The 26,959-nt window shown below is 42.8% G+C and overlaps 1 protein-coding gene across 4 annotated transcripts in view; it reads right to left on the minus strand.

The window, feature by feature from the left end:
• The window catches only part of ATP7B (ATPase copper transporting beta), a 479,681-nt gene that overhangs the window by 115,951 nt on the left and 336,771 nt on the right, over window positions 1-26,959 (minus strand). For all 4 annotated transcript variants that reach the window (XM_085621784.1, XM_085621786.1, XM_085621783.1 and 1 more), the window contains 4 exons: window positions 17,947-18,121; window positions 13,206-13,439; window positions 11,911-12,002; window positions 8,470-8,597 (listed from right to left, as the gene is read on the minus strand). In XM_085621784.1, coding sequence (XP_085477910.1) covers window positions 8,470-8,597; window positions 11,911-12,002; window positions 13,206-13,439; window positions 17,947-18,121 — 629 coding nt within the window. The remainder of the gene's footprint in view (window positions 1-8,469; window positions 8,598-11,910; window positions 12,003-13,205; window positions 13,440-17,946; window positions 18,122-26,959) is intronic.

The following is a 26,959-nucleotide window of genomic DNA, read 5'->3' on the forward strand; positions in this document are numbered from 1 at the left end:
TAAATCTTTGAAGAAAGCAAAGGCTCCTGGCCCCGATGGATTTTCAATTGAATTAATTTCTGCTTTCTCCTCAATTTTTGTTCCCAAATTATTAGAACTTTTTAATTCTTTTATCTCCAATTCCCTAGCATGTGGTTCTTTTTTGGAAGCCCTTATCATTGTAATCCCCAAACCAGATAAAGATCCATCCTATTGCAAAAATTTTCGTCCTATTTCACTAATTAATTATGATTGTAAAATGTTTGCAAAAATATTGGCGTCTCGTTTAGAGAAAATTATCCCTATACTCATTAACCCAGACCAAGTTGGTTTTGTTAAAGGTCGTTTGGCCTCTGATAATGCCAGAATGTTTTCCAACATTCTTGCCCTTAGTAAAAAATATCCTTCCCCACTAGCTGCTCTATCCTTGGATGCAGAAAAAGCCTTTGATCGTGTTAATTGGGAATTCTTGATTCATACATTACAATGGTTTGGCTTCGGCCCGAAGTTTATTTCTTATGTTAAATTATTATATACTAATCCTAAAGCATGTATTTTTGTTAATGGTCTCTTTTCCCCATATTTCTCCCTTCAAAGAGGTACGCGTCAGGGCTGCCCTCTTTCTCCATTACTTTTCCTGTTATGTTTAGAGCCATTTCTGGAACGTATTAGAAATAATCCTCTCATTACTGGTTTTAGTCTTAAGTCTAAACAAATTAAGCTGTCTGCATATGCTGATGATGAATATTATTTTTCTCAGATTAATTTGCTATGCACCAAGTTTCTATGGAATAACAAACATGCACGTATTGCCTTGGCTAAACTGATTCGACCTAAAGGTGAGGGGGGGGGGGGGTAAGATTCCCTGATTTTAATTTATACCCTAAAGCATTTTTGATTCGCCAATTTTTTGCTTTGTCTAAGGATTATCAGGATCTACCCAAGCCTTCATGGGTTAATGTTGAATGCTCACTGTTAAATGATTTTTCAGTACGAGATGTTGTTCACATGACTAACTGTACTTTTATTTCTAAGTATCCTATTCTGAAACATTCTCAAGTTTTGTTACACACACTTTTCTTTAAGAAACTCAACAACTACCAATCCTTTCTCGCGTCATCACTCTGGTTTAACAAATACATCAAATTTCGTCACAAATCATTTTACTACAAACAATGGAAAGAAAAGGGTCTTTTTTATGTACACCAAATGTTTGTCAACAATGTAATTCTTTCTTTCCATCAGTTGCAAGAATCTTTTCAATTGCCCGATTCCTGTATTCAGCAATATGATACTTTAGCTCCAATTCTACAGGGGTGTATTCAGACTTTCCTCTCTCTACCAACCCCTACTTCCTTTCATCAAATTTCTAATGATACTATTCCTACTGCCTCTTTCATCTATAAATCTTTATCTACCCCTGTCGACACACGGCATAAGTCGAAGGTTGAATTGGAGTGGGAACAGGACCTTTCTTTGACACTATCAATGTCACAATGGGATAAGTTTTGGCTGAAACTATTTAAGACATCTAAGGCTACTAATCTCACTCAATCCCTAGTTTTTATTTATAACAGAGTCGTCATTACTCCCCTTATGTTACATAAATTCAACCATTCTGTCACAGCAGTTTGTTGGTCTTGCCTTAATGCTGATGGTTCGTTATTGCATTTATTATTTTATTGTCCTAAGGTTTATGCTTTCTGGGATGCTATTTGGTCAAAATGTGCATTGATCTTTTCTCATAAATTACAACTTAATATTCAAAATGTATTTTTAGGCACTTTGTCGCCTGCCTTTGATATAGTAACTCCTCCTTCACCATTACTGGATTTATTTATTGCTGTGGCCTTTAAAGTTATACTATCTTGCTGGAAAGACAATTCTAAATTATCCTTTTTACATTGGTGGAACTATATATGTGATGAACATAGAATCGCCTCTCTTCCTCAATCTTCCATTCATCTACAAATCAAATCTGACTTACTATGGCTTCCCTTTACGTCTTTTCTGTCACCAACAACATAATCTTTCCCTCTCTCTTCTCCTTTCCCTCTCTTCCTCTTCTTATTCTCTTTTTTATTTTATTTTCTTTTTCCTTTTTCTTTTTTCCTTTTTGATAACAAATTAACCTCCTATTTAAATATTTTATTCATTCTAATTGTATACTCAGGATCTTTGTATTCCACTGTAGTATAATAATCCTTGTTATTGCCTCTTGTTTTTTGCAGCATTAATATCACTGTTCATATAGTATGTAATCTTTTTATTTATAATTCGCTTAGTGTATAGTCACTATTTATATTTGCTTGTATGCTTATACTTATGTTCTTGATTGGCTAAATCCATACTTGTAATCCTGTGCTTTCTTACTTTCAATAAAAATTATTTAACTAAAAAAAAAAAAAATGCATACTTACATGTTCCCACCCCTGAAGCAGGGGGTAGAGTCTGAAAAATGTCAACCATGACTGTAAAGTTACACTAGTGTTAACTTTACAACCGTAATTTAAAATCTGCATATATAGACCTCTTCAATTGGGGTGGTGATCTCCCTAGCATAAACTATACAGATATTCATAAAAGTTTACTTATTAAGCTGTAAAACAAATTCAATGTTAAATATTAATGTCACTTTATTTAAAATGTAGAATTAGATTTTAAAAAATCCACAACACTATGATCCAAATTTTTAATTAACATTTAACGAAGTATATTAAATGACATTAGAATTATTTTTAAATGATTTATTAAAAACTCTTCCCAAAATTAAAATGCTTATCTTTATTACTTATGTTTTAAAACTGCTACAAGCTACGAAGAGAATTGCATGATAACATATTATTTATTTATATTTATTTTGTATCCCGAAAATAAATGTATGTATATTTTTTAATAAATCTAAATAATTTAATTTATTTTAACATTACTTCCTATGGGATTTTATTTTAAGTCCCTGTCTCCATTATTTTCTATTGGATGGTGTTCCAGTAACAGTGCTAGGCTATGTGTGGTGCTGGACTTACTCAGTGCCTATGCTGTAATAAATGTACTACTGGTTTGGTCCTTTCCCGCTGAAGTAACCATGTGGTTTGTGTATAACAATGCTCTTACTATTTTGTGATGGGTGCATGTTTCTTTCCTGCTCCTCCCTTAACCCCTCCTTACTCCATCTGAAAGCCATCCCATTTAATAATCCTTTCCCATTTTCCAGTCACCCCCCCATCCCTCCCACATTTGTTACTAAAATGTATACATATGGGTGCAGAAATCTCCAAAGTCGAGGTGGAGATCTCTGCACATAAAAAAACAGGAGAGGCAAAGATATAGACTTCGGCATTTTGATTTGTGAAGAGCATTTTGTTGTACATGAGTACTAGTATTGTAAGACTACTAAACATATTACAAACTGCAGCTTATGAACACGCACTTGTGTTTTTAGCAATATCTATTCTGCATTATTTTTGGGAAGGTTTTGCCATACATCTAGTTTTAAAAATCGGTATTTTTCATTCTTTGCACAAACACCAGTTATCTTGAACTGTTTTGAGGCCAGACCCTTCATCTGCCAGTGTTGTGCTTTGCTGTCTTGTACAAGGAGTTGAGAGGGGCGTAATACACATTAAAACTAAAAACCCTCACTGTACCCTGCTGCCTGAAGCCTCATGGGCAGATCAAGTCAGTTGTCAGTCCTTCAGTGAAAATGCTGCATTTCCAAGTGCATCTAAGCTTAAGGGGGCAAAGGCATATCTCAGATCCCTTAAAGCCATCATCTCCCACAGCGGAATCCAGTAAAGGAGAAAACTGTGACAGAGCTTGGAGGTTACAGAAGTCCATTGCTCTGGAGAACTAGACAAGGATGGGTAAATCAATACATCAGACACCTTATGATCTATTGCCTGAAGAAGGCATTCTTAATCAGTCAGAATCAGTGAGTCTACGGAGACCTTGTCTGTCTTCACATTCTTGATTTCAGAAATCCACCACAAATTACATGTTTGCTGCCATTAAATTGTAGGTTTAATTGGTTTCCAGCCAAAGGTTTGCACCACGCCTTTAGAATTCAATCAAGTGTAAAATAGACACGCACTCCTTAAAGGTGTTTTTATGTGTCGTTAAAAGGTTTATAAATCTATGGGGCTAAGGTTTCTATCTAATTAGGTGCATTCGTTTTTTAAAGGATTTTTAAAGCCAGCACAATTTACTTTTGGAGCACTAAGCAAAGATATGAAAGGTCTGATGATGCAGTGAAACGTCGATTTTACAGACAGAGTTTGCTCTCACAGGCTGGAAAACACAGCACCAGTGAGTATAGTGCACCATCTGGAGAGAAGAGGTGAACACATATGAAGGTACAAGCTTACTGATTTCTGCAGCGGATGTTACTGTTTTGAGTTTGGGGCCAACAAGGAATCTAGCCGTGAGACACAGAACGATGACACAAGGACATTTGGGGCCAACAAGGAATCTAGCCGTGAGACACAGAACGATGACACAAGGACACTGGTAAGTATATTTCGATCTGGTACATAAATTGGGAGAGTCTATTCAACTAGGGACATTGCCAGGTAAAGTCTCTAGGCCCTGAATGATCTTAAATAGGGATCTGCCACTGTTGACCTAACCATTGCTGCAAAATGAGGAACTGAGTATGTGAATTCATGCAGCTAGCATTAAAGTGTTCCCAATCTCATGAATGTCCACTAACCTGTCTTCCACGGTTTCCAGCCCAAGCATGATATGTCTCCTGTGTTTGCCCTGAATCCTGACAGGTACTTATCTTGTTCTTCTAATGGATACTTGCTCCTGAGCTTCCTTGATTGCACAGATTGCCACATCAAGAAACAGGAGAAGGGTTCAGGAACAAGAGTGGCAACATTACTAAAGCAAGGAGTGCAGCACTGCCCCACTGAACTGACATTTCTCTTTCTCCTTAAAAAACAAGCAATAATACCTAGCATACCTAGCAAAGGAATGCACTGGGCCCAAGCTCCCTTCTTATATGTAACTCCTATTAAAAGAGCACTGATAGCAGCAGTTCTCGTGGTGTAACTGAGGTAAGCATTGCATTCTTCCTGCTTGTATACCCCCATTGCATTTTATATATTCATTTATCTGAGTATACATTTTCAATTGCAAATGCATATTGTATTTATTTTATTAGCACACATATATTTCTTAACGTGTTTTAGTACATTTTAATAGCCCACCAATTGTTTGTATATGGAATTCAAACAGTCTACAATGTTTCATATTGTTTAATGTTCGCTTCAGCAATTGTTTATATGCAATGCTGGAACACCTCACTTTGAAGTAGCCATGCGCTTCATAAATCGTATTATTATTATTATTATTATTATGTGACTCAAACAGTCAACAAAGTTTCATAGAAGCAGAGTTAGGTGAAGGTGTATGTTGTTTTTTTAATAACATTCAATAGGAAGCCTGTTCTTTTCTTAACATCTGAAAAAAGTATTCAAGCTAAATACAAACAAGTGTAAGTGAGAGAAGGATTTTAATGCATCCAGGATGCTGAGAGATTGGGCTTGTGCAGACAGGAACTGGAAACACCTTTTCAAAGTCGATGAGAAGGGACTTTGGGCCACCAAAAAGGCCTTATCGTCCTACCTTCTTTTTTTCCAATAAAGTAGGCGGGAGGAAGACAAAGCCAACAAAGAGTGAGTGTGGTTGGAGAACAAATACCTGGAAATCCTAAATTACTATTTTAATGTTGCAGTTCTGCTAATATTCCATTTATTGGCTGATTTTGTTGTTGCGACTACTCTGTTTGTTTTTATTGGCACTACTTTACACATAATATGCACTAGAATAGGATTTTAATAAAGGCCATAATAATATATTTTTAGGGTGTAAAAGGAGGTTTGGAACCTACTAACAAATAAGAACTCCTGTAAGTTACCCAGGTCTGATCATTGCCAAAACACATGGTCCTCATGTAATGCGCAGTTGGTTTGAGGGTTACCATCTAACAGGTTCTCTGACTCAAGCTGGTATGTTGACTAAGGCTACGCTTCCAGAAGGTGTAGGGACACAAAGCTTGGGCTGTATTTGGAATAACCTCTTCCGAATACAGCCCAAGCTTTCAGAAAACATATCAGACTGGGCCCATGAACCTACAGGAGCCTGCTTACCCACCAGTCAATAACAGTGCTGAACTGTCAAAGGAACATTTCAAACTGGTCTTCTTCCTAACAGCCTTTTCAAAGTGGTGACAGTGACATCCAACAAATAAGTAATTATCACATGTAAATGTCTGGGTCCAATGTATGCAGTCTCTCAAAACCTACCTGTGGTTTGACCTATGAAATTCCTCTGTCTCCTTTGAAGGATGAGAAGCATACATGAAGGCAAAGAAATCACCTTAGAATATTAAATTCAGAGTCTACACCTTAGACTTAACTCTCAAAAATAAAAGTGGAGAAGGAGATAACACTTGCACCTCATTAAACCTCCTAGTAGAAGTGATTGCCAATAAGAAGGTGGGCTTCCAAGATATATATCTGAGAGGGCATGAATACAGGAGCCCTAAGTGCTGCCCCACCAAGAAGGTCAGAGCCTTATTCAGATCCCAAAATGTACCAGAAGAAGGAATCAAAGGATACTTATTCTGTGATTCTCTAAGAAAAGAAGCAACAAGAGGCACCTTAAACAAAGAATCCCTTCAAGGTGAGAACAAACATGCTGAAACAGCTGCAACAAACCTCTTTATTCAGGACCATTCAGACCTTTTGTAGCCACAGAAATCACAAAAAGCCTAAAAATGATCTACGCCTCTCTCGCTACACATTTCTCTATACACAATGATGAAAAGGTGCACACCTCCTGGAATACACTGCCATAATAGAAGGATGCCTAAGGAAGAGGACTACCTTATGAATCCTTTCTGGGGTAAGAACTTAATGTAAACTTCTAAAGTTTCAAACATGACGTTTTAAATTCTTGAAACTGGGGTGAAGAATCTCTACCTCTCCCTGAAACAAAAGGTTCTTAATAAAAGAAAGTCAGATCAAAGGACAAATACTCAGTTGAAAATGTTTCAAATGTCATGACCACTGACCCCAATTGGAGCCACCAAGCTTTCAGATCTTGATAGAACCATATTTTATGCATCACCTTTGGCAGAAGAGGTACTGGATGAAAGGCATAATGCAGTGGGAAAACCCAGTCTGTCACTAGAGCACCTCTACAGAGTAAACTTTCATGGAGTAAGAGAAGAGCCATTTCTTGTTTGAAGACATCAGAAACCAATAAATCACTGAGAACCCTTAGATTCGATACACTGCTAGACGAACCTCTGGATGAAACTTACATTCATGATTGACTGATGACATATTGTTTAAATAATCGTCCATCACATTGTCCTTCCCCTCTAGATAAACTGCTGATAGACCAATTCCTCCATTGGCAACCCACAACTGCATCTCCATTGCCTCTCGACACTTGAAGTGAGAGTCTAGTCCTCAATGTTTGTTCAAGAAATGCATCTCACAAGTATTGCCTGTAAGAATCTAGATCTTCTTTCTCAGGCTCAAGTACCGAAAATTGCAAGAGACCATCAGACCTAGCATCCTTAGCACTGCCTTTACTGATTGTGATGGGTGCTTTCTGAACTTTACTAACTTAGAAGCAATGCTGAGAAATGAATGAAACACCTGTGTGAGTGAAGTATCCAAAACAACCCCTATCAACTGAGGCCACCAAGCTGAAATCAGGTGATATGTTTTGTAGTTCACTGAAAATCCCAGTTTGTATAAAAGGGCAATAGTACTTGAAAAATTATGCAACAGCATATTCAGTACACTGGCAACAAGAAGCCATTTGCCAGAGGAGATGAGCTACCACCACAGATACACTCGAGGGGTGAACCCAAACCAAAAGGATGGATAGCAAATTGGAAATGTTGATCTGCTTCAGTAAATCTCAGATACTTTCTTTGACTACAGACAGGATATAACTTCAAAAAAGGCAAAGGAAAAAAACAAGAAAACTCAGCAGCTTGGATCCTGCGTTGATGAATACATTAAAAAAGTATCTGGGTCCCCAAAGACAAATGCCCTTTAAGTAGGTGGGGCTCCAAGTCCAGCATAGTTGCATGACTCCATCTATGACTTCGTGGGACATCACCCAGAGTCGGTGACATATGCAGCTGTAGAAAAATGTTCAGATCCAGTCTGGCACCTCAGAAGGTTTCAATTCAATCAAGGAAGCGGCAGGAAAGAGGAAGCATTAGAAGCATTGGTCTTACACTTTAGTAATAGAACCATTCAAATGCAAGATGAATGCAGCACTATAAAATAAATTTGGTGTTACTAAGGGTTATTTCTTGTTTAGCTTCACACAACTGTTTATTCTCTGAATATCACAATGTAACTTCTCTATTTCAGTGAGAGCTAAACTTTGTATACTTCAAAGACATTTCGCAGTGTTACATTGTATTTCACATGCACAACGATGCTGATTAAAACTTACCTGTGATAAGAGACTCATCTGCCATTGAGTTGCCTTCAATGACTTTCCCATCCACTGGGAACTTGCCACCAGGGACTACCTTAACAATATCTCCTCGCTGGACCAATTCCACAGCCACCTGCTCTTCCCTAAAACCGACAAACAACAGGTAGAACTTTTCAAGCAATGTTGGTGATTTAATATTCTTGCAAGATAGATTGAGAGAGTGGAAGATGTTGATATATATATATATACACACACAGTACCTAATCATGCCTAACTACATTGATTTAGGATATCCTATATAATTCAAGTACAAAGGTGAGATTTGTATACACGCATGGATGGATGTGAGACTTAGGATCATATTGTTAATGGGTTGCATGGCCATATTTCGATCTGAGCTCAGATGAACTTGCCGCGCCAGTCACACACTGGGATTATGCACCTCATGAAGAAATTTTAAAAAGCAGTTTTCTGTACACATGTTAGAGCGAACTACAATAATGCGTGTGCAGAAGAACGAGTAGTGCCCATCCACAGAAATGTGGTTCACGCGTAGCTCTGTGTTTGTTTGCAGGTGAGCCCACCCTTGACGAAGACCCTACAGTCACCTTCAAGGTCAGTGCAATTACAAACTAAACATATCCACGTTGGGTCTCTGAGGCGTCAGTGAAGGACTGTGGTTTAGCTTGTCAAACAGTGCAGAGCCCTACAGAGCAGCCCCTATTCTCCCACTATCAATGTCTACCCGGGAACACCCGAGGCCTTCCTTTAATAGGAAGAGACTTCCCGATTAGGGGAACGGGAATATAGGGAGTACTGGACTGCACTCTATAGCACTCCCCCAAACAAAGACAATCAAAATACAGCACCATCTGTGTGAGGGATTGCGCGATGACCGCCCGAGACTGACGTCATGGAAGCACGCTTGCTGCGGCTTACATTTGGTTCCCCCATTGGGCTGTCTCCAGGGACGTCAATTCACCTTGGTGTCTGTCTAGTGTCTCCGGATGCACTCTTGTCTTGTGGCGGTACTAGTCCTTGTTCTTCTCCTCTTGTTGATCTTTTAGTCCAGTTCTTCATGGTGACAGGATTGTCACTCTTCTTTGCGCTGACCTTTTGCAGGTCTGATCCCTTTCATAAGAGTCTTTGTGGTGCTCCTCTACCAGAATGGTGGGTCACCTTCTTCACTCAAGGGCCTCGTGCTTGCACCTCGAGCCCGCGCCGTCTTGGCACCTGCTCCTGCCTCCGTTCAGGCATGCTTTGCTGGGTCGGTCACTTCATGTGACGTGCTCCTTGCTTGCAGTGCGAGGTGGCATCCGGCCACGTGTCACATGCCATTTGAGTACATTTTATGGTGGCAGCTTGCCATGTAGAGTGTGCAACTCTCCTCTTGCCTGTCTTGGGCCACTTGTGACTCCGTCTTGAGGCAGTGTGAGGGATGACACTCTGTGCTGTCTTTGGCCCACTGCGTGGCTTCGCAGGTGCAGTGGAGATGTAGAGGCTCTCCCTCCTGCATTTGGCATTGCTTCTTCTCTGTGAAGAGGTCTCTCTCTCCTGGGCGCCTGCCCATGCTGTCAGGTTTGTTGGTGCGGCCTTCTGCGCACCTCTGACCTTGTGCATTCCGTCCTCTTCGTGGGCGCCCTCCTCTGACGTTTTGCATGTACATATACTAGCTCACAGTGGTCTCTGTTCATCAGAGCGGCTTGTGGTGCAATTTCATCGCTTGTGGTGGTGTCAGCACCCACTGGGGGATGTGCGTGCACGGCGCATGATCGCCTTGTGCCCTTCATGGGCTTGCTGCCTTTAGCTTTGCTGCTTGGGTTTAGCTTGGCTCTTGGGAGCTCTTAATCCTTAGTGCTTTGTTTCTTATTTGGTTCGCTAGCCATGCTTGGTCAGGGGGTCAGCAGTCTCTTGCTAAGGTGCCTCTCTAGAAATAGAGGCAGTGTGTGCTGCTGTCTGATTAGCAGGGCCTTTGGGGAGGTGAGACAGTCTCCTCTGCCCAGGGAGATCAACAGTTCTTGTTTCTCCTTGTGATAACAACAGGCAGCTATCAGAGGCATGTGGTGCACTCAGATCCCTCTCAGCTTTTCTTGTCTTTTTCTGCTACTCCTGGCAGTGTTGCATTAATTGCCCCTTTAGGCAACTGCAGCGTATGCAGTGCTGCTGGCTGTTTCCTTGCAAGATTGTTCAGTTTTTTCCTTTTCTGCGGTGTGCAGTACTTCTCAATGGTCAGTAGGTGGCGCTGTGTTTGCTCTAATTGCAGGCTGTAGGACTAGAAAATAGCTTGGAGGCAGACGGGCCTCCTCAGGAGCTGGCAGCGGGAAGAGGAAGGCCCGTCCCCTAATGTGGAGACACACGTTGCCAGCTAACTTCTTCCTCATGTGGCAGGGTGCAATTGCAGGCCTTTGAAGAGAGGCCTAGGCAATTTTCCTCATTCTGCCGGACTCCCTGCTTCTGCTGCAGGATCTCCTCATGCACCACGTAGTGCACAACATGCAAGGTGAGGCGAGGGTGCGGGAGCTGTGCTGGCCGGCGCCCCTCGTACTCGAGACAAGCTCTATGGTGCGGCTTCACAGGGGCTGGCAGTGTTCAGGAAGGGGGGCACAGCATGTTAAATTATTTTTTTTCCAATGCTATCCCTGGCGCTTACGAGTACACAAACTTGTTTCTTTGGTGGCAAGATCTGACCCGCTTGCACTAGCGCGGGACTGTCCTCCAAAGCCATATCTCGAGCTGCACATTCCTGCAGCCAACTTCCTTGGTCTCTGTATAGAGTGACAGCCGACAGCACAGTGGCGCTGTAGCCACTCTCGATATGCCATTGCGGGCGGTAAAAACAGTTTGCCCTTTTCCCCCTTCGGCCCTCTCACAGTAGCTATACACAGGTTAGTTGGCGCTGCTTTTATACAAGGAGTTATGTCCACCTCTCTCCCCAGGTGGTTGTGATGGTAGCAGGTGTGGGGTGTGCCTCACGCTGTGCCTACTCTTACCCCCTGAGGAATAGCATAGCTTCTGGTATCAAACACGCGAGCTCAGATACACTCGTCGCCAATGTGGTGTTGTGGGCCCTGGGCCCGCATGCTATTAAATGATGGACATGGTTGTAATGCTTACTCAACTGGCCAGGAGCATGTGCACCCGGGCCCTTTTATTAACAGGGCCATATCACTTGTGATGCCTGTGATGGATGGGTGGGGGTGCAAGCATGTCCACTCCCACAAGGGAGTGGCTGATCATCTAAGTGTCTGCTGAGACACTAGAACGTGTCCAGCATGACACTACAGCCCCCTTCAATCCATCCCCACCTTTTCAACGCTGCCTCCTCTCTCGAGTAAAGTAGTCAAAAGTCCCCCTACCCTACCCCCGTCAGACACTGCGTTTTGCATAAACTACAATGTTACAGCTGTGAGACAAATATGAAAGTGACAAATATAAAAACAAGATCTGAAGACGTACCTGATAATCGAGTGATCTGTCCCCATTGTCACAATGGTAGCCTCTGTTGCTTGGAGAGAAATGAGTTTAGCCAGTGCTTCGGAGGTTTTGCTCTACAAAATAACATACCATTCTTAAATATACAGTACATAAGCCATACACATAAGCAAGAATAGACCGGCAATCAAGTCAATCAATACAATTTCACTTGAAAATCTACAAAGTACACAACTACCTTCACCAAAGATTTCAGCCCAGACCCTCAAGCAGTTATAAAAGTCACACTTTTGTTGTGATCGATGTAGAGCATAGAAATGGACAAATATTTTCACCAAGTGATGATGCCTTTCCCATTACACTCCTGTTTGATAGTGCATCATATGGCTGTATGTCCAGTGCACCCACACACACACACACACACACACATACACAGATCTAGGCCAGTGAGAATTTTTATTACGCTGGAGTAAATGGAGTAATTTCAGTAAATACTCATTACTCTTGTGAAATTACCAAAATAATTTGTTTACGCCAGCTTGAGTAATTGAGAGTCATTTGGGTCAAAAATCCTGCAGCAGGAGCACAAGAACAACAAACTATGAGAGAGAGCGAGCGCTGTTGCCTTCTGCTGTTCGTGTCCTGTCGCTTTCAGTGCTATTTTCTTAGCAGAAAATGCATCATCGGCCATTTTGAACATAAGAGTGCATTTTGCACTAAGAAAATAGTGCTAAATGCTGAATTACGCTTCTCACAAATTACACATAATTACGAGTGAGATTGGTGGCGGCCGCCACTACCGTACAATAACGCTGCAGTCGACTACTTGTCAGTAAGTCCCAAAGGTTCAATGCACTGCCGAGCGGCACGTTATGTATCATTGCACACAATATCGAATGCCAACATAACGTGAAGGTAAGTATGTAAGGTAAGTATATCTCTACTTTTCTTAACTCTACATCTATGAAGCTTGATGAGATGCATATAGTCAAGGTATGTTCGATGTGGAGTTAAATATAATAAAACCAGTAGTCCTTTATGTCAAAAGTGACAGAATTAAAGTTACAGTAAAAAAAAGTGGAAGTATTTAGTCACATCCAAAAGCAAGAACAGCATAGTGAGAGAGAAATATTCATCTGGGTGGACCACATACACAGCTGGCAGGGAAGCAACCAAATCAATAGTAGGGGCTGAGCAAACGAGGTCAGCTGCAGAAGAGGCTGAAAAACTGAACACAAAATCAGAAACATAGCTATTATGGCCAGACTTCAACATAATACATCTAACATATATTCAGCTGAGCATGCAAAATGACTTACCTTTGCTATGTGTTCTAGCCATCGCCCCAGGGCAATAAACATGAACAGCATGGGTGGCGTGTCAAAGAATGTGACAGGGCTCCGGTCTGCCTTCTCAGCCATGGCTACAATCAGGATCACCACAGAGTAAACGTAGGCAATGGTAGTGGCCAGAACAATCAGCACATCCATGTTGGCAGCTTTGTGTTTCAGGGATTTGTAAGCCTGACCATAAAAATGCCATCCACCAAGAAGCTGTAAATAAAAGAGAATGTGGGTTTATAATCACTGGCCACAGAAATTTGGTTTTAGCTGCAAAAAAGTGAGCTTTTAACTATGGGGGGGGGGCAAGGACAACCTTAATATATCTACTTATCAAACTGGGTTTGAATATTAATTGACATTTATTCAGCATATTTGGGTTAAGAGAATTTACATTCAAGAACACAGGGGAGCTTTGTGGTAAGCAAGTTGCAAAAGTAGGTTCTCGTTTTCTCATGTAGGAAAAATGGACTTCAACACACCTCCAAAAAGTATTAGTAAATAAAGAGATAAAGAAAGGAAGAAGAAAGAAATTTTAAAGTTTTAGACGTGCTGCAAATTAAACACAATAATGGCTGATCTTCTACTTTTCAAATTTTTATTATAGAGCCATTGGTGAAATTGAGTCCAGCATAAAAGTATTTTGAAGAATTTCCCACTTATGAATACACATGTATAATATTCGAGCTTTCAGTTTGAGCACTGCATGCATAGTAAAAAGAGTATAAACACAAAATACAGACCAGTTTAAAATTAGGTAAATCTGTTATGCTGTGAAATGCCAGGAATCAGATAAACAAAAGACACTTCAGGAGGAATTCACAACAACCTTGGCAGGAGACAGGAATCGAGAATGCCTGGAATGTGCCTGTGGTCATATTTGGTAGAAAGGTTCTGCTTTCACCTCATGCTCTAAACACAAAGGCAACACTAAAGTAATTATAAAACAAGCATTTGCAATGCAATAGGTCTCGCATTTGTGGAAGCTGGATCTCTAGGTGTTGAAAACGATAATGTTTTTTTATTTTAGTTTTTTGTATCTAGTGGAGTGATGATATTTGCATAGAGCTATTGCCATTCCTATGACCTTGCGGCGCTGGAGAACCAGAAAATGGGAAATAGGAGTTAAGAGAGGGGAGACAAGAGTAATATGCTGGTTGGAAAAAAGGTAACAACATCCTAGAAATAGCCAACGCTTATAGGGAATGCAAAATTAAGTAAAGAATGTGAAATGTAAGCAGGAACAATATAGTTACCTTAACGTTGGTTGTGAATAAAACCAATGGGGCCACTTAGTGACCACTCTATCTTGCTTTCTTTAGGGTTCTTCTGTTGTAGTTTTAATTGTATTTTTCTCTCTGCCCAGAGGCAGCACTTTTGAATAGGAAAATGTCTGAAAAAGACATTTGCAGCTAAAGGTTGTGAATCCATTCAAAGGGTAACAAAGCAAGGAAAGGAGAGGAATGAGAGGGTAACAGCCTTTGTTAAAATAATGTTTTTCAGCAAGTGAGGAGGAGCGAGACAGATATGAAGAGGAAGAAAGAGAGAGGGGCAGCGGCAGAGCAGGAGAAGTGAACACTGACTGTTATTGAAAGAAAGAAGAGAAAACGAAAAAGGGGGATGCCATGTTAACCCGATGAAGTTCACAGCCCTCGGTTTCAAAACACTTTGTTATTTTAGAGTGCAGATTTTACCAACATACAGAAGGCCACGAAGATTTGTCTCTGCCAAAGCGTTCTAAATATTTTAAGAGCAAAATAATAGTAAACCCACACAAAGTTCACCGTGTGAATCCAATAAATATAAGATGCAGTGCCACAGCAAACAAAGCAGCGCCAATGCGGTTTTAATCGTAAATAGAAACAAGAGCGCCTTTGATCGTATTTATCGTCGTATATTTAGAATTACAATGACAAATTTGGCCACAAAACAATTTTAAATCTATAGAAGGAAACTTCCGTCGTCTGTGCTGCCTTTATAAAGAAGCCTAAAAAAGTGTTGTATATTAACGTTAACACGACACGGCTGTCCGATATTATTTCATACACAAAGAAGATTAGTTAACCAGTTATCTAAAAAAAAGTGAAGAGGAGGTCGGAGTCAAATTTACCTTTATCATAATATTGTTGTAAAAGACACAGTAACTCATAGAGAACATCACAAACAAACCGCAAACAAAGTCCCTCTGCCTCCTCCCAGCGGGAGGAGACACGCACTGACTACAAGTGGCACACACACTGGCGATGATGGGAGTCCTGCACTGAGAGCCGCCACTGGTCGCCAGTAGCAGCTGGGGGTCCCTTCCAGTTTTGAAGTCCAGTGAAGGGGGCCAGAGATGGCTTCATCTCCTCATCCCCGTTTGAGTGTGGGGCCTCTGTGTGGGTAGCTGTATCCTTATGCCCAGAAGTCTCTGCCCAGAGAGCAGACAGATCAGATCTAGGTAGCTGTTTGGCTGGTAGACAGCCGGCTGGTTAATGCCCGGTTGCTGCCTCCCACTCTGTAAAGCCCTGCATAGTGCCCACCCGAAGCATGGCGAACAGAAGAGACCGGTATACACGAGAATGATGAGAGGGCTGCCTGCCAGACCCACTTTTGTTGTCGGCATCCGGGGAAGGTGTGGAAGTACTAGAGCACTGCAGCGTCCTGTGCCCCAAAGGAACTGTTCTGTGTGGCTCCTGATGGCAACTCGGCCTCCTCCAGTGTTCACCTGTTGTGAAATTCAGTAGACTGCGTACATTCTTTTTCGAAGAAGTCAAAATTTTCTTTTTGGGCCTGCCGTCTATTGCATTTCATTCTTAGCATGCACAAAACGTTAAACTTATTGTAAAATGGTTACATTTTCCTGAAAACGTCCTGTACAATGTTTTTTACAACCTGTTTCTGAAATATATGTGCTGAAATAGTAAGTACTCTGTACCGGAGTAACGCGTATATGTTCACATGGTGACATAAAAAAAATAGTACTTCTATTAACGCGGACAGCCACTTATCAACGAAAATACATCTGTAGTTGAGAGGTGCTCCTCGGGTAGAAACAGAGGTGATCTATCTGGTGTGTTAACCAATTAGCAGGCAGAAAAGCTGAGAGATGCTGTAGTCAGCGTATGGTAAGCAGCAGGTGGGATCACACTCAGTAAGAGTGATTACAGCAGGTCTTGAAGCAAGCGCATGCACGCTGATGCTTGACCTAACAAAAACATTGGCACTGAAGGGAACTTGTGTGCGGTAGTGCTCATTATGAGAAAGTAAAATGCAGCCACTCAAAGTGATGCTAACCAGTTGCTGAAGTAGACTGACCCACTGCCCGATGCTGAATGCTGAAGCAAAATGTGAGTGGGAGTTGGTGGAAACACTGCTGCTGCTTTTGTTACGGGGGGATGATATTGCAGCAGTGCTGCAAAACCGGCCCACAGTATCAAAAATGGCCCCCACACCCCCTCAAAAACCACCCCCCACCCTTCCAGCCCACTCAGAAAATGACCGGGTCCCACTACGACCAGTCTGGCCCTGCTCTTCACCAGACATTCCAATGTCACTAACAGTTCCATCACCCAATCCCCTATCTCCAACAACACAACCTCTTCTTCCATCACAGAATAGCCATCCTATTCACCCAAATTCAAAAACACATTACTCTCACCATGAATGTCCGTGCAAAGGCTTGAATTCTCAAAACTACCATGTCAAACTGCAATACTCTTGTATACACAACATTTACAGCAAGGTGAGATCACACAACTTCTAATGGAATGTGACAAACCGTCTGGGGTTTAGCACTATTTCAAAGTGATTGAATTCTATCTTTGCTGTGATCATATTCGTAGTCTGTTTATGACCAGGCGTGACACAGGGACAGTTAATGTTCATTGTAACCCAAAATCTGAACAGGTCTCATCAGGATTTCCCAAATATGGTCCTGTTGATGTAGTTTCTGAGACTGCAGTCAGATACTTTAATGCCCTTGAACTAACTTGCAGTGCAGAAACTGAAGAAAGATAGCAGCTATTTATTTTCCACTCTTTGATCAAAACAGAAAATATTTCTAGGTTTGTTGCAGTGTAGTAAACATGATAGGACATGCCTTAATGGTGAACGTTTATCTATACTACTCTTTTATTTTCACATTAGGTGGCCATCTTCCAAAATGTCTTGGCCTTCAAAAACCACCAACTGGTCTTGGGCTACTAAAGACAGGAAACTTGCAGCCTGATGATATCTTCCTCCAGAGACTAGGTGGAGGTGAGAAGCCACAGACGCAAGACGACAGGCTTGAAGTTGAACAAACAGAAATGCACTAAGTTGTGCTCACCTGCAAAAAGAAGGTAATCACTCATGCAGGTATGGCACCAATAATTTTATAAAGGTATTTTGAAGTTTTGAAGCATACCTACATTTTAACATTTCTTTGAATATTATCTTTTGGATTCTATAGTAATCTTAATGCTTTTTAAGTCTACTGTGTCCTATGTATTCTATCTGGTTTATGATCAATTCAGATAAATCACCTTTATAGTTGTATTTGTAAATGTACACACAAAAAGAAAAATACAGCTTTATTTCTGGAGTTTGACTTGTATAAACAGAGAGGTGCAATGTCTACCTCCATGCTGCACCTCTTTAATGTTTTGGAAATTAAGGTGGAAACTTGGAATTAACATGTGTAAACAAATAACATTAAGGAAATGAATTGAAACAATACAAAAGCTTACTAAATGCTCACCTGGACAAAGGAGCAGAGAATTAGATAGATAAAGTTGAGGATGGATAACCCAGGGATTATATTCTGCTCCAGCACCATGGATTGGTGGTCGTCCCCAGTTTCAAACAACATGTAAACCATAAAAGCTATGACTGGAACACCGAACAGAAGGCTGCATAAGAAGGATCGCCTCCACCTGAAAACCAGGGAGAGCAAATATAGGCTTTATAAAGATGAGCAGAATAAAGTTTTAAAGTGAAAATAATTACTTCATTTACTGTTTCACCAATCATGGAGGTACCATGTACACACAAATTAAGGAGGAACGCAAGTTATTTTTCTTAAAAAAAAAAAAAACTGGATAACTAAACTATGTAAGCGATAGCCCCACTTATAAGTCTGGCATAGAAACACATTTTGCTATCTTTTCAGCCACATATAATACAAAAATTCATAAATGAAAAATATATACATTTGAAGATCCATTGAGAGGCTTTAGGTCAGTGCTCTATATTCATTAGTATGTCCAACTATCATTCACATTTTGATTCCACCCACCACAGCATATATCATAGGGTAATGGGTCAGCAGCCTACTTCAGTTATTGGCTCTATGGACATGTGGGTGGAGCCATTTTGTCTGCTCACATGTTCACACCTTCCTAAAAAGTGCATTCAGAGGCAGTGCTGGTGGGCCAGTACTTTACTTTGTCAAAGTTTTTTCTTTCCGTTCTTATATTTATTAAATGAAAATTATTTAATAAAGATGTATTTGAAAAAATACACACCTTAGGTAAAATGTTTCTATTCATTGTTAAGTATTTACAGGTACTAAAAGTTAAGTATAGAATTCATTTCATTAATTTAATTATTTTTTAAATAAAGTTACAATTATTTTTTAAACTTAAATTATTATTAAAATATTTTGCACTATAATCATATATATTTTTTATTTATATTTGCTTTTTACAAGATTAAATTAAGTGTAATTTTTTTTCAAAAAGTCACATTGAATTATCCATTTTAACATTACTTCCTTTGGGGTTTTATTGTAAGATCCCACATCCATTATCTTCTATGTGAGGGGGTTGCAGTACCTGTGATTTAACATGGGTGGTGCTGTACTTTTTCCAGGTCTGAACTTAAATATATTTGTACCTGTCTTTGATTCTTTAGGAATGAGCTTACTCATGTGTGGGTAGATGGATGCCCTTCCTTTAAACCTCCGTACTCCTCATTAATCCCCTCCTATTTAGTTGTAAGCATTTCCCATTTTCCAGACATTCCTCCCGTCTGTCCCACATTTACTATTAAAACCTAAGAGTCCGTGTGCAGGGATCTCTGCAGTTGGGGCAGAGATCTCCATACAGAAAACACAGAAGAGGCGGCGGCATAAACATCTGCTCATAGGTTAGTGAATAACATTCCATAGTACGTGAGTAATACTATTGTTCCACTAATAAACAAACTACAAAATGCAGTTTGGCAATAGGCCCCAAAGCCATCAGGTTACAGTATTTTAAAGCGAAAATTACTTTTTTTAACCAATGTGAAGCAATATATGTGTTTGCTTCTGTTGCTTGAACTTTCATTGTTACAGGCGAACATGATACTTAAGACAAGCTGAGCCACAAAGCTTTACCCTGAAATCGCCTAACAATAGTCTATGTTGGGTAATTTTTTTCACTTTCACACACAATCCATCTCCTTCAACTCCCATCCTGTATGGTTTTAAATTTCATTTATCCCTTAACATGAAAAAATTACATTGGAATGACTAACAATTAAGAAAGCAGAAAGGAAAATGGGTTTCAATCAGGTCCCTTCGTATGGTCAGGGTATCTCTGATGTATGATGTGAGTGTTCTTTGTCATGTTCTCTTACGAATAAAGACCTAACAGCTTACTTACCAGAGGTGAGGTTCTACTCAGGGTCCCTCACATACAGTGGTGTCAAGGCACCTGAGATGTGACTAAACATTGAATTATACAGTAAAATTAAGAGGCTCAAAGGAGCTTTTAACTACCCTACCTATCTTCCAGAGGATCCAGGCAGTCTGGAAATTATCTTGCTCTGGGTGTATTGACAGGTCCAGAGAGTACATGAGAAAGCATTTGCCTGTGCAAAAGCATCAATATATGTAAGCTCTAGGGCTCAATTCAGAGCCCAATAGAAGAGTTGGTTACTTCTACCCTTCTACATTTAGAGTATATGTATGATTTTTATGGGATTTGAAGTGGCCCCATGGGTATGTCAGCAACCCGTATATCTCTAATGCATAGCATTTTGGCAGAATTCAGGGCAATCAGAGGTAGCAGACCCTTCTTGGGAGCTGGAAACGGTGGAATATTGGTCACTGGAAACTTGGATCAGGAACACTAGACCCCTAACTGCATAAAATCACACATTCACGTCTTGGTGCTATTTGTTGCATTGCCTCTCTTCATTTACATACCAGTTCGAACTTGTATTCAACCCTCATGTTTGTTTTGATTTCTCTCTTCGGTCCAAACAGTCCTTTCTCTCATGTTTACTTAGTTCCCTTTGTCTTGTTACCTTTTGTTGGTGTGTTTACCTCTTGTAGTTCTATGTTACCAGTATGATTATGACAGCGTCCTGGGGCACATGGCTGACTTCCAGGTTGGCCTGAAGCTCAACGTGGCATCCTTTGCTGCCAAAACAGGCAAGCTTATTTCTTTATCTGTAATTACCTTGTTTTGATTCAATATGCTCACCTTTTCATCCCTGTTTTCCAGACAATGAGATTAAACTATCACAGTGCATTCCATCTGGTAGCGAGCTCCATGCTGGTGATTTTCTCTCTCCCATTGCCTGTCTCTCTCCAAATACATTCCCCCAGCAGCATGTTCATCTATGCTTGCAGGTGAAGGTATTCAGGGATGGCAGGGTTCTACATCTTTTGAATCTGACACATTTATGCATGTAGCAATTCCATACAATGGAAAATTCTGCATAAGGAAAGGCCACACAATGTACGTGAGGGAAGTACTATTCCTCATGGAGTAACACCTGCCCTTTGGCCACCATTGGATAAGGGGCATTCACTCCAAATTGACTCCATCTCCATCAGAAAGCGAGATAGCCAGCTTGAGATAACTTCCCCATGTCAGACACATACGTCTTGCATGACAAAGTCATATCCAAGGCAAGTCCATCTGTGCCCTGAGTAATCAAACCTAAACATCGACTGAAAACGGTACTGTACACTGAGATAAAATATACATAATATAAAATGCTTTCCTAAATCTCCCCATATTATATACGTCATCCCCAACATGAAAAGTATGTTAAGAAAGATGAGTTTATAGAACCTTATGCTGCCAGTTCAATCCACAGTTTTCATACAATAAAACCCTGCCCCCTCAGGCTCTAACCTCCAAAAGGCAGCACTCAGTGAAAAGCTCATAAATGTTTGATTTGCTGTTAGGAACACATGGCTTGATCCACAAAGGTAAACTTAAACTTAGGGCTCTATTCCGATCTCGCTTGGAAAGCCCTCCGTACAACTCGGATCCAGAGGGCTTTCCGAGCGAGTCGTGCTCCAGGGCACTGAGCGTCCGAGTATGATGGAAGTACGCACTGACGGACTCGTGTCGCTTGGAGTACCATTGAACTCTATGGGAGCCTGTTGTACATTGCGCACATAGGCTCCCATTCAGTCAAAAGGTACGTCACATAAAAGGGCGCCCCCTGTCTCGTGGATGCCTCGGTGCTCTCCGCACCATGCAGGCATGTTTCGGGGGACCCTCGGGTCCCCCTCAGTGACCGACTGGTAAGGCTACAGGTGAAGGGGGGCACGTGACAGCCTTCCGAAGTCTACTTCCTGAAGCTGCCTCCGTCTCGATCCGGCTGCTCGACGCATGCATCGTACTTGGTCGCTCGGAAATTGGACCCATTGTGCTGCACAAGTCGACCATGTTGCAGACATCCAGCGGGCTTCGCTGACGGGTACGAGTTGCTCGGAGCACGAGGCGATATTCACATCGTACTTGCTTGCTCGTACAGTGGTACGAGTCGTGCGTAAATCCAGGGATACGAATCGGACTTGCTCACTACGGATCCCGTTCGAAGCCCTTCCGAGCTAGAGCGGAATCTACAGCTTAGTAGTTATCGGAATTCACAACTCCTCATGCCTCATACTTATGTGTGTGGAGTTTTCCGCACCCAGACGTTCGGCAGTCAGGACAGAAAACTCCACACACATAAATATAAGCAGTGCAGAGTCATAAAACTCTGCATGTAGTTTGTGAATTGCATTGTTTAGTACTTTTTGTAGTACTACAAAATGCACTACAAGGTGCAGTTTGTGAATCATGCCCACAATTGTTACTCTATGTCTCACTGTGACATTGCTTTCTAAGGCCAGTGATTCTAGGCTGACGAACCTTATCCCAGAAGGTTAGAAAATATATTTTGCAGCACCAAATAAGTAAAAGGCCTCACAGACCGCCCCATGACATCACTTCTGGAAACTTTGTGGCTCAAAAGTTTGGTATACCCTGCTTCTTGCTTCGATTTGTAATTCATATATTGCTCTAAAAAAGTAATGCCACGACTGATAGATACATCAGTCTATTGAGCAACATGCTTATAGTTAGCAACTATTGGAATTTAGGAGGGTGACTCAAATAGCTGAATTAATCAACTCTTGACCTCCTGGGCATATCCAAAAATCAGAAACTTTTACTCCTTTGGCTCTCAGACCCTAATAAACTTTCTTAATCATCAGAGTTTGAAAGTTTAGCTAAGACATATTTCAGAGCGCTGCCTGAAAGAAGAACAAATCTTATTTCAAAACTTGCTTGTCAACCTCAGTCCCAGTTAACCTGGGAATTACTAGTTATCTTTGAAAGATTAATGTAAAATTGCTGTGAATCTGAGTCCATAAAGTCAAATACAAAATATACACTTGCAGGGACCACTTTTAAAACAAAATGAAGTGCCTATGGATAGCTGTGGTACAGTAATTTGACTAAGGGGCCGATTACGATGCCATAGTAAATAGCAACGACCCTCGGTCGGAGCTGCTCCTACGGCATCGTAATCAGCTGTTCGGATTCATTTCCGACCGACCCATTTGGATGGAGTCGGTCAGAAAGGAATCCGAACTTGATTTCTGAATGGTTTCTGACGGGCTCGGAGAGCCTGTCTGCCATTCGGAAAGCCCCCAGTAATCTCAAGGGTGGCTCTTTCCACCTGAGGGATTACAATGTCGGATTACAACAGCCTTTCTGTGCCGGCCTTTCCGGCACAAGAAGGCTGTCGGAAGTCGACTTTGGGGGCCCCCAGTATGGCCCCCATGGGTGCAGGCTTCCGGTTGGACGTTGAGGGGGCACCTATGGCGCCCCCCTGTTGATCCCTGGACCACGTGGTAGGCACCTTGAGGTGCCTGTCACTGGGTGCAGGGATGAACTGCACCTCTTCTCTTTACAATGAGAGCATGCATTCTGGTCAAAATGCATGCTCCCATTGTAAAGAATAGGAGTGCGACCGAACAGTGTTCGGTCCATCCTAATTGCTGGGTTGGGTCAGCCGACAGGAGGTCGGTCGGTCCCAGTACCGAATCAATGTCGGACGGACTCAGGTACATCCAACATCGAAATCGGGCCCTAGGTTGTGAGCAATATTTTTACCATACTTAGATTCTTTAATGTACTTGTGTAGTTCTGTGAGCCAGTAACTAATGTAATTCGCTTTTCATGCTGCCTGGCTCCGTAGAGTTAGTTAACGTGCCCTGCACTTGGCAGATCAGCTGCCCTATTGAACAAAGGATCCAAACCAGGGAGATTGGGATTTTCCAAGACCAGAGGCAACCACTATGCATTAACCCCTTGTGTGCCCATGACGAGCTGGACTCGTCATGGAGCACAGTCGCGCTGTGCCCCTGATGACTCCAGCTCGTCATGAGGCATTCCCTGGCGAATCCCTCTGGTGCGGGCACCAGAGGGATTCCCTTTTACTGCAAATAGCCTTGGGAGCTGGGGAAGAGCTTCCCAGCTCCCTAGCCCCCCCCCCCCCCCCCTTTCACTGTAATGACGATCGGCGCGCACGTTGCGCCGACGTCATTACAGTGAAAGTGAAACTGAAATGAGCCAAGAGGCTCATTTCAGGTTTCACTTTGTACGTGCTCAGGGGGCTATCTCAGCCCCCTGAGCATGTAGAAAGACGGGAGAGGTATCGTTGGAAAGGGGAGAATCTCCCCTTTCCAATGGTACCCCTCCCCAGTGGATCCCTTCTTGGGGATTGCCACAGTAGGGCGATCCCCAAGCAGGGATCCACCCACTAGACACCAGGGAGGGGGGAGCGGCCCCTTGGGCAAGGGCCTTTGCTCCCCCCAAATAATTTGGGCATTATTTAGTCTTTTTGCCCCCCCTGGGGGGCAGATGGAGGCAGTAGCCCCCAATCTGCCCCCCCCCGGGGGGGCAAAAAGCCCACTAGACACCAGGGAATTTTCAAAAAAATAAAAATAGGGGTGGGGGCTGCCCAAAACGGGCAGGCCCATGCCCCCACCCCCCAATAATCACAGTCTTTCTGCCCCCCGGGGGGCAGATGGGGCATTGGCCCCTAATCTGCCCCTCCGGGGGGGCAGAAAGCCAACTATACACCAGGGATTTATTTTCAGTTTTTTTTAGGGTGGGGGCTGCCCGAAATGGGTACGCCAATGCCCCCACCCACCCGCCACCATTACAGCCTTTCTGCCCCCCCCGGGGGGCAAAAAGACCACTAGACACCAGGGAATTGTAAAAAAAAAAAAAATAGGGGTGGGGGCTGCCCAAAACGGGCAGGCCCATGCCCCCACTCCACCCCCAATTATCACAGTCTTTCTGCCCCCCCGGGGGGCAGATGGGGCATTGGTCCCTAATCTGCCCCTCTGGGGGGGGGGGCAGAAAGCCCACTAAACACCAGGGATTTTTTTGCGCAATTGTTTTTAGGGTGTGGGCTGCCCGAAACGGGCACGCCAATGCCCCCACCCTCCCCTCCACATAAATGACAGTCTTTCTGCCCCCCAGGAGGCAGATGGGAGCTGTAGCCCCCAATCTGGCCCCCCCTGGGGGCGCAGAATGCCCACTAGAAACCATGGATTTTTTTGTTTTATTAGTGATGGGGTAGGGGCTCCCCAAAATGTGCATGACAATACCCCACCCCCAGAGAAATTCCAGTCTTTCTGCCCCCCCCCGGGAGGGCACATGGTGGCAGTGGCCCCTGATCTGCCCCCTGGGGGGGCAGAAAGCCCACTAGGCGCGAGCGAGTATGCAGGCTTTTTTTATGCGTGGGGGTGGGGGCTTCCCATAATGGTCATACCAGTTCCCCCACCCCCACAAAAAATAGCCACAGTCTTTCTGCTCCTTTAGGCGCATATCAGGATGAAACCCCCTTCCCCGATTCCCCCCCAGGGCGGCAGAAAGGCCACTGGGCTCTCGATTTTTTAGCAATGTGCATACCTGTACATTCTTTAAAACTAGACACCGAGGGGAATCCTGGATGGGGTGACTTCACTGGCTCTCACCAGGTTCTGTTACCCAGAATCCATAGCAAACCTAAAAATGTGTCTAAAATAACACATTCTCCTCACATTTCTGTGGTGGAAAGTTCTGGAATCTGCGTGGGTCCACAAAATTCCACCCACTCTGCGTTCCCCAAAGTCTTCAGAGAAAAATGCTACCTCACTTGCGTGAGGCACCGTTTTTATCGGGAGACCCGGGGGAACGCTGGGTGGTGGGAAATTTGTGTCAGCCCGGTGATGCCACAACTTTCCCACACAAAAATGTGTGAAAAGGGGATTTTTTCAGCTAAATTTGAGGTTTGCAGGGCATTCTGGGTAAGGAAACGTTGGGGGATCCACGCAAGCCATACCTCCCTGGAATCCCCGGGTGTCTAGTTTTCAGAAATGTGTGGGTTTGGTAGGTTCCCCTAGGTGGCCGCCGAGCACCGGGCCAAAAACCCAGGTGACCCCCCTTGCAAAACCAGGTCGTTTTGAGGTAGGCAATTTTCATGTCGCCTCACTACGTTGTGGGCCCTTGCCTGTCGCGGGTACTTGGGCCTCCCACACGAGTGAGGCACCGTTTTTATCGGGAGACCCGGGGAACGCTGGGTGGTAGGAAATTTGTGTCAGCCCGCTGATGCCACAACTTTCCCACACAAAAATGTGTGAAAAAGGTGAATTTTTGGGCTAAATTTGAGGTTTGCAGGGCATTCTGGGTAAGGAAACGTTGGTGGATCCACGCAAGCCATACCTCCCTGGAATCCCCCGGGTGTCTAGTTTTCAGAAATGTGTGGATTTGGTAGGTTCCCCTAGGTGGCTGCCGAGCACCGGGCCAAAAACCCAGGTGACCCCCCTTGCAAAACCAGGTCGTTTTGATGTAGGCAATTTTCATGTCGCCTCAATACGTTTTGGGCCCTTGCCTGTCGCGGGTACTTGGGCCTCCCACACGAGTGAGGCACCGTTTTTATCGGGAGACCCGGGGGAACGCTGGGTGGTAGGAAATTTGTGTCATCCCGGTGATGCCACAACTTTCCCACACAAAAATGTGTGAAAAGGTGATTTTTTCAGCTAAATTTGAGGTTTGCAGGGCATTCTGGGTAAGGAAAGTTTTGGGGATCCACGCAAGCCGTACCTCCATGGAATCCCCCAGGTGTCTAGTTTTCAGAAATGTATAGGTTTGCTAGGTTTCCCTAGGTGCCGGCAGAGCTAGGGTTAAAAAACTACAGCTAGGCACTTTGCCAAAAAAGGGTCATTTTTCACAGCGAAATTGAGGTGTTTCCACGTTGCGTTTTGCGCCGTTTCCTGTCGCGGGCACTAGGCCGACCCACACAAGCGAGGTACCATTTTTATCGGAAGACTTTGGGGAACACGGGGTGGGTGGAAATTTGTGGATCCTCGCATATTCCAGAACTTTCCACCAGAGAAATGGGGAGAAAATTTGTTTTTTTTGGCACTTTTTTAGGTTTACAAGGGATTCTGGGTAACAGAACCTGGTGGGAGGCAGTCAAGTCATCCCATCCTGGATTCCCCT

The sequence above is a fragment of the Triturus cristatus genome, chromosome 8 (assembly GCF_964204655.1).
Source record: "Triturus cristatus chromosome 8, aTriCri1.1, whole genome shotgun sequence".
Classification (NCBI taxonomy): Eukaryota; Metazoa; Chordata; class Amphibia; order Caudata; family Salamandridae; genus Triturus; species Triturus cristatus.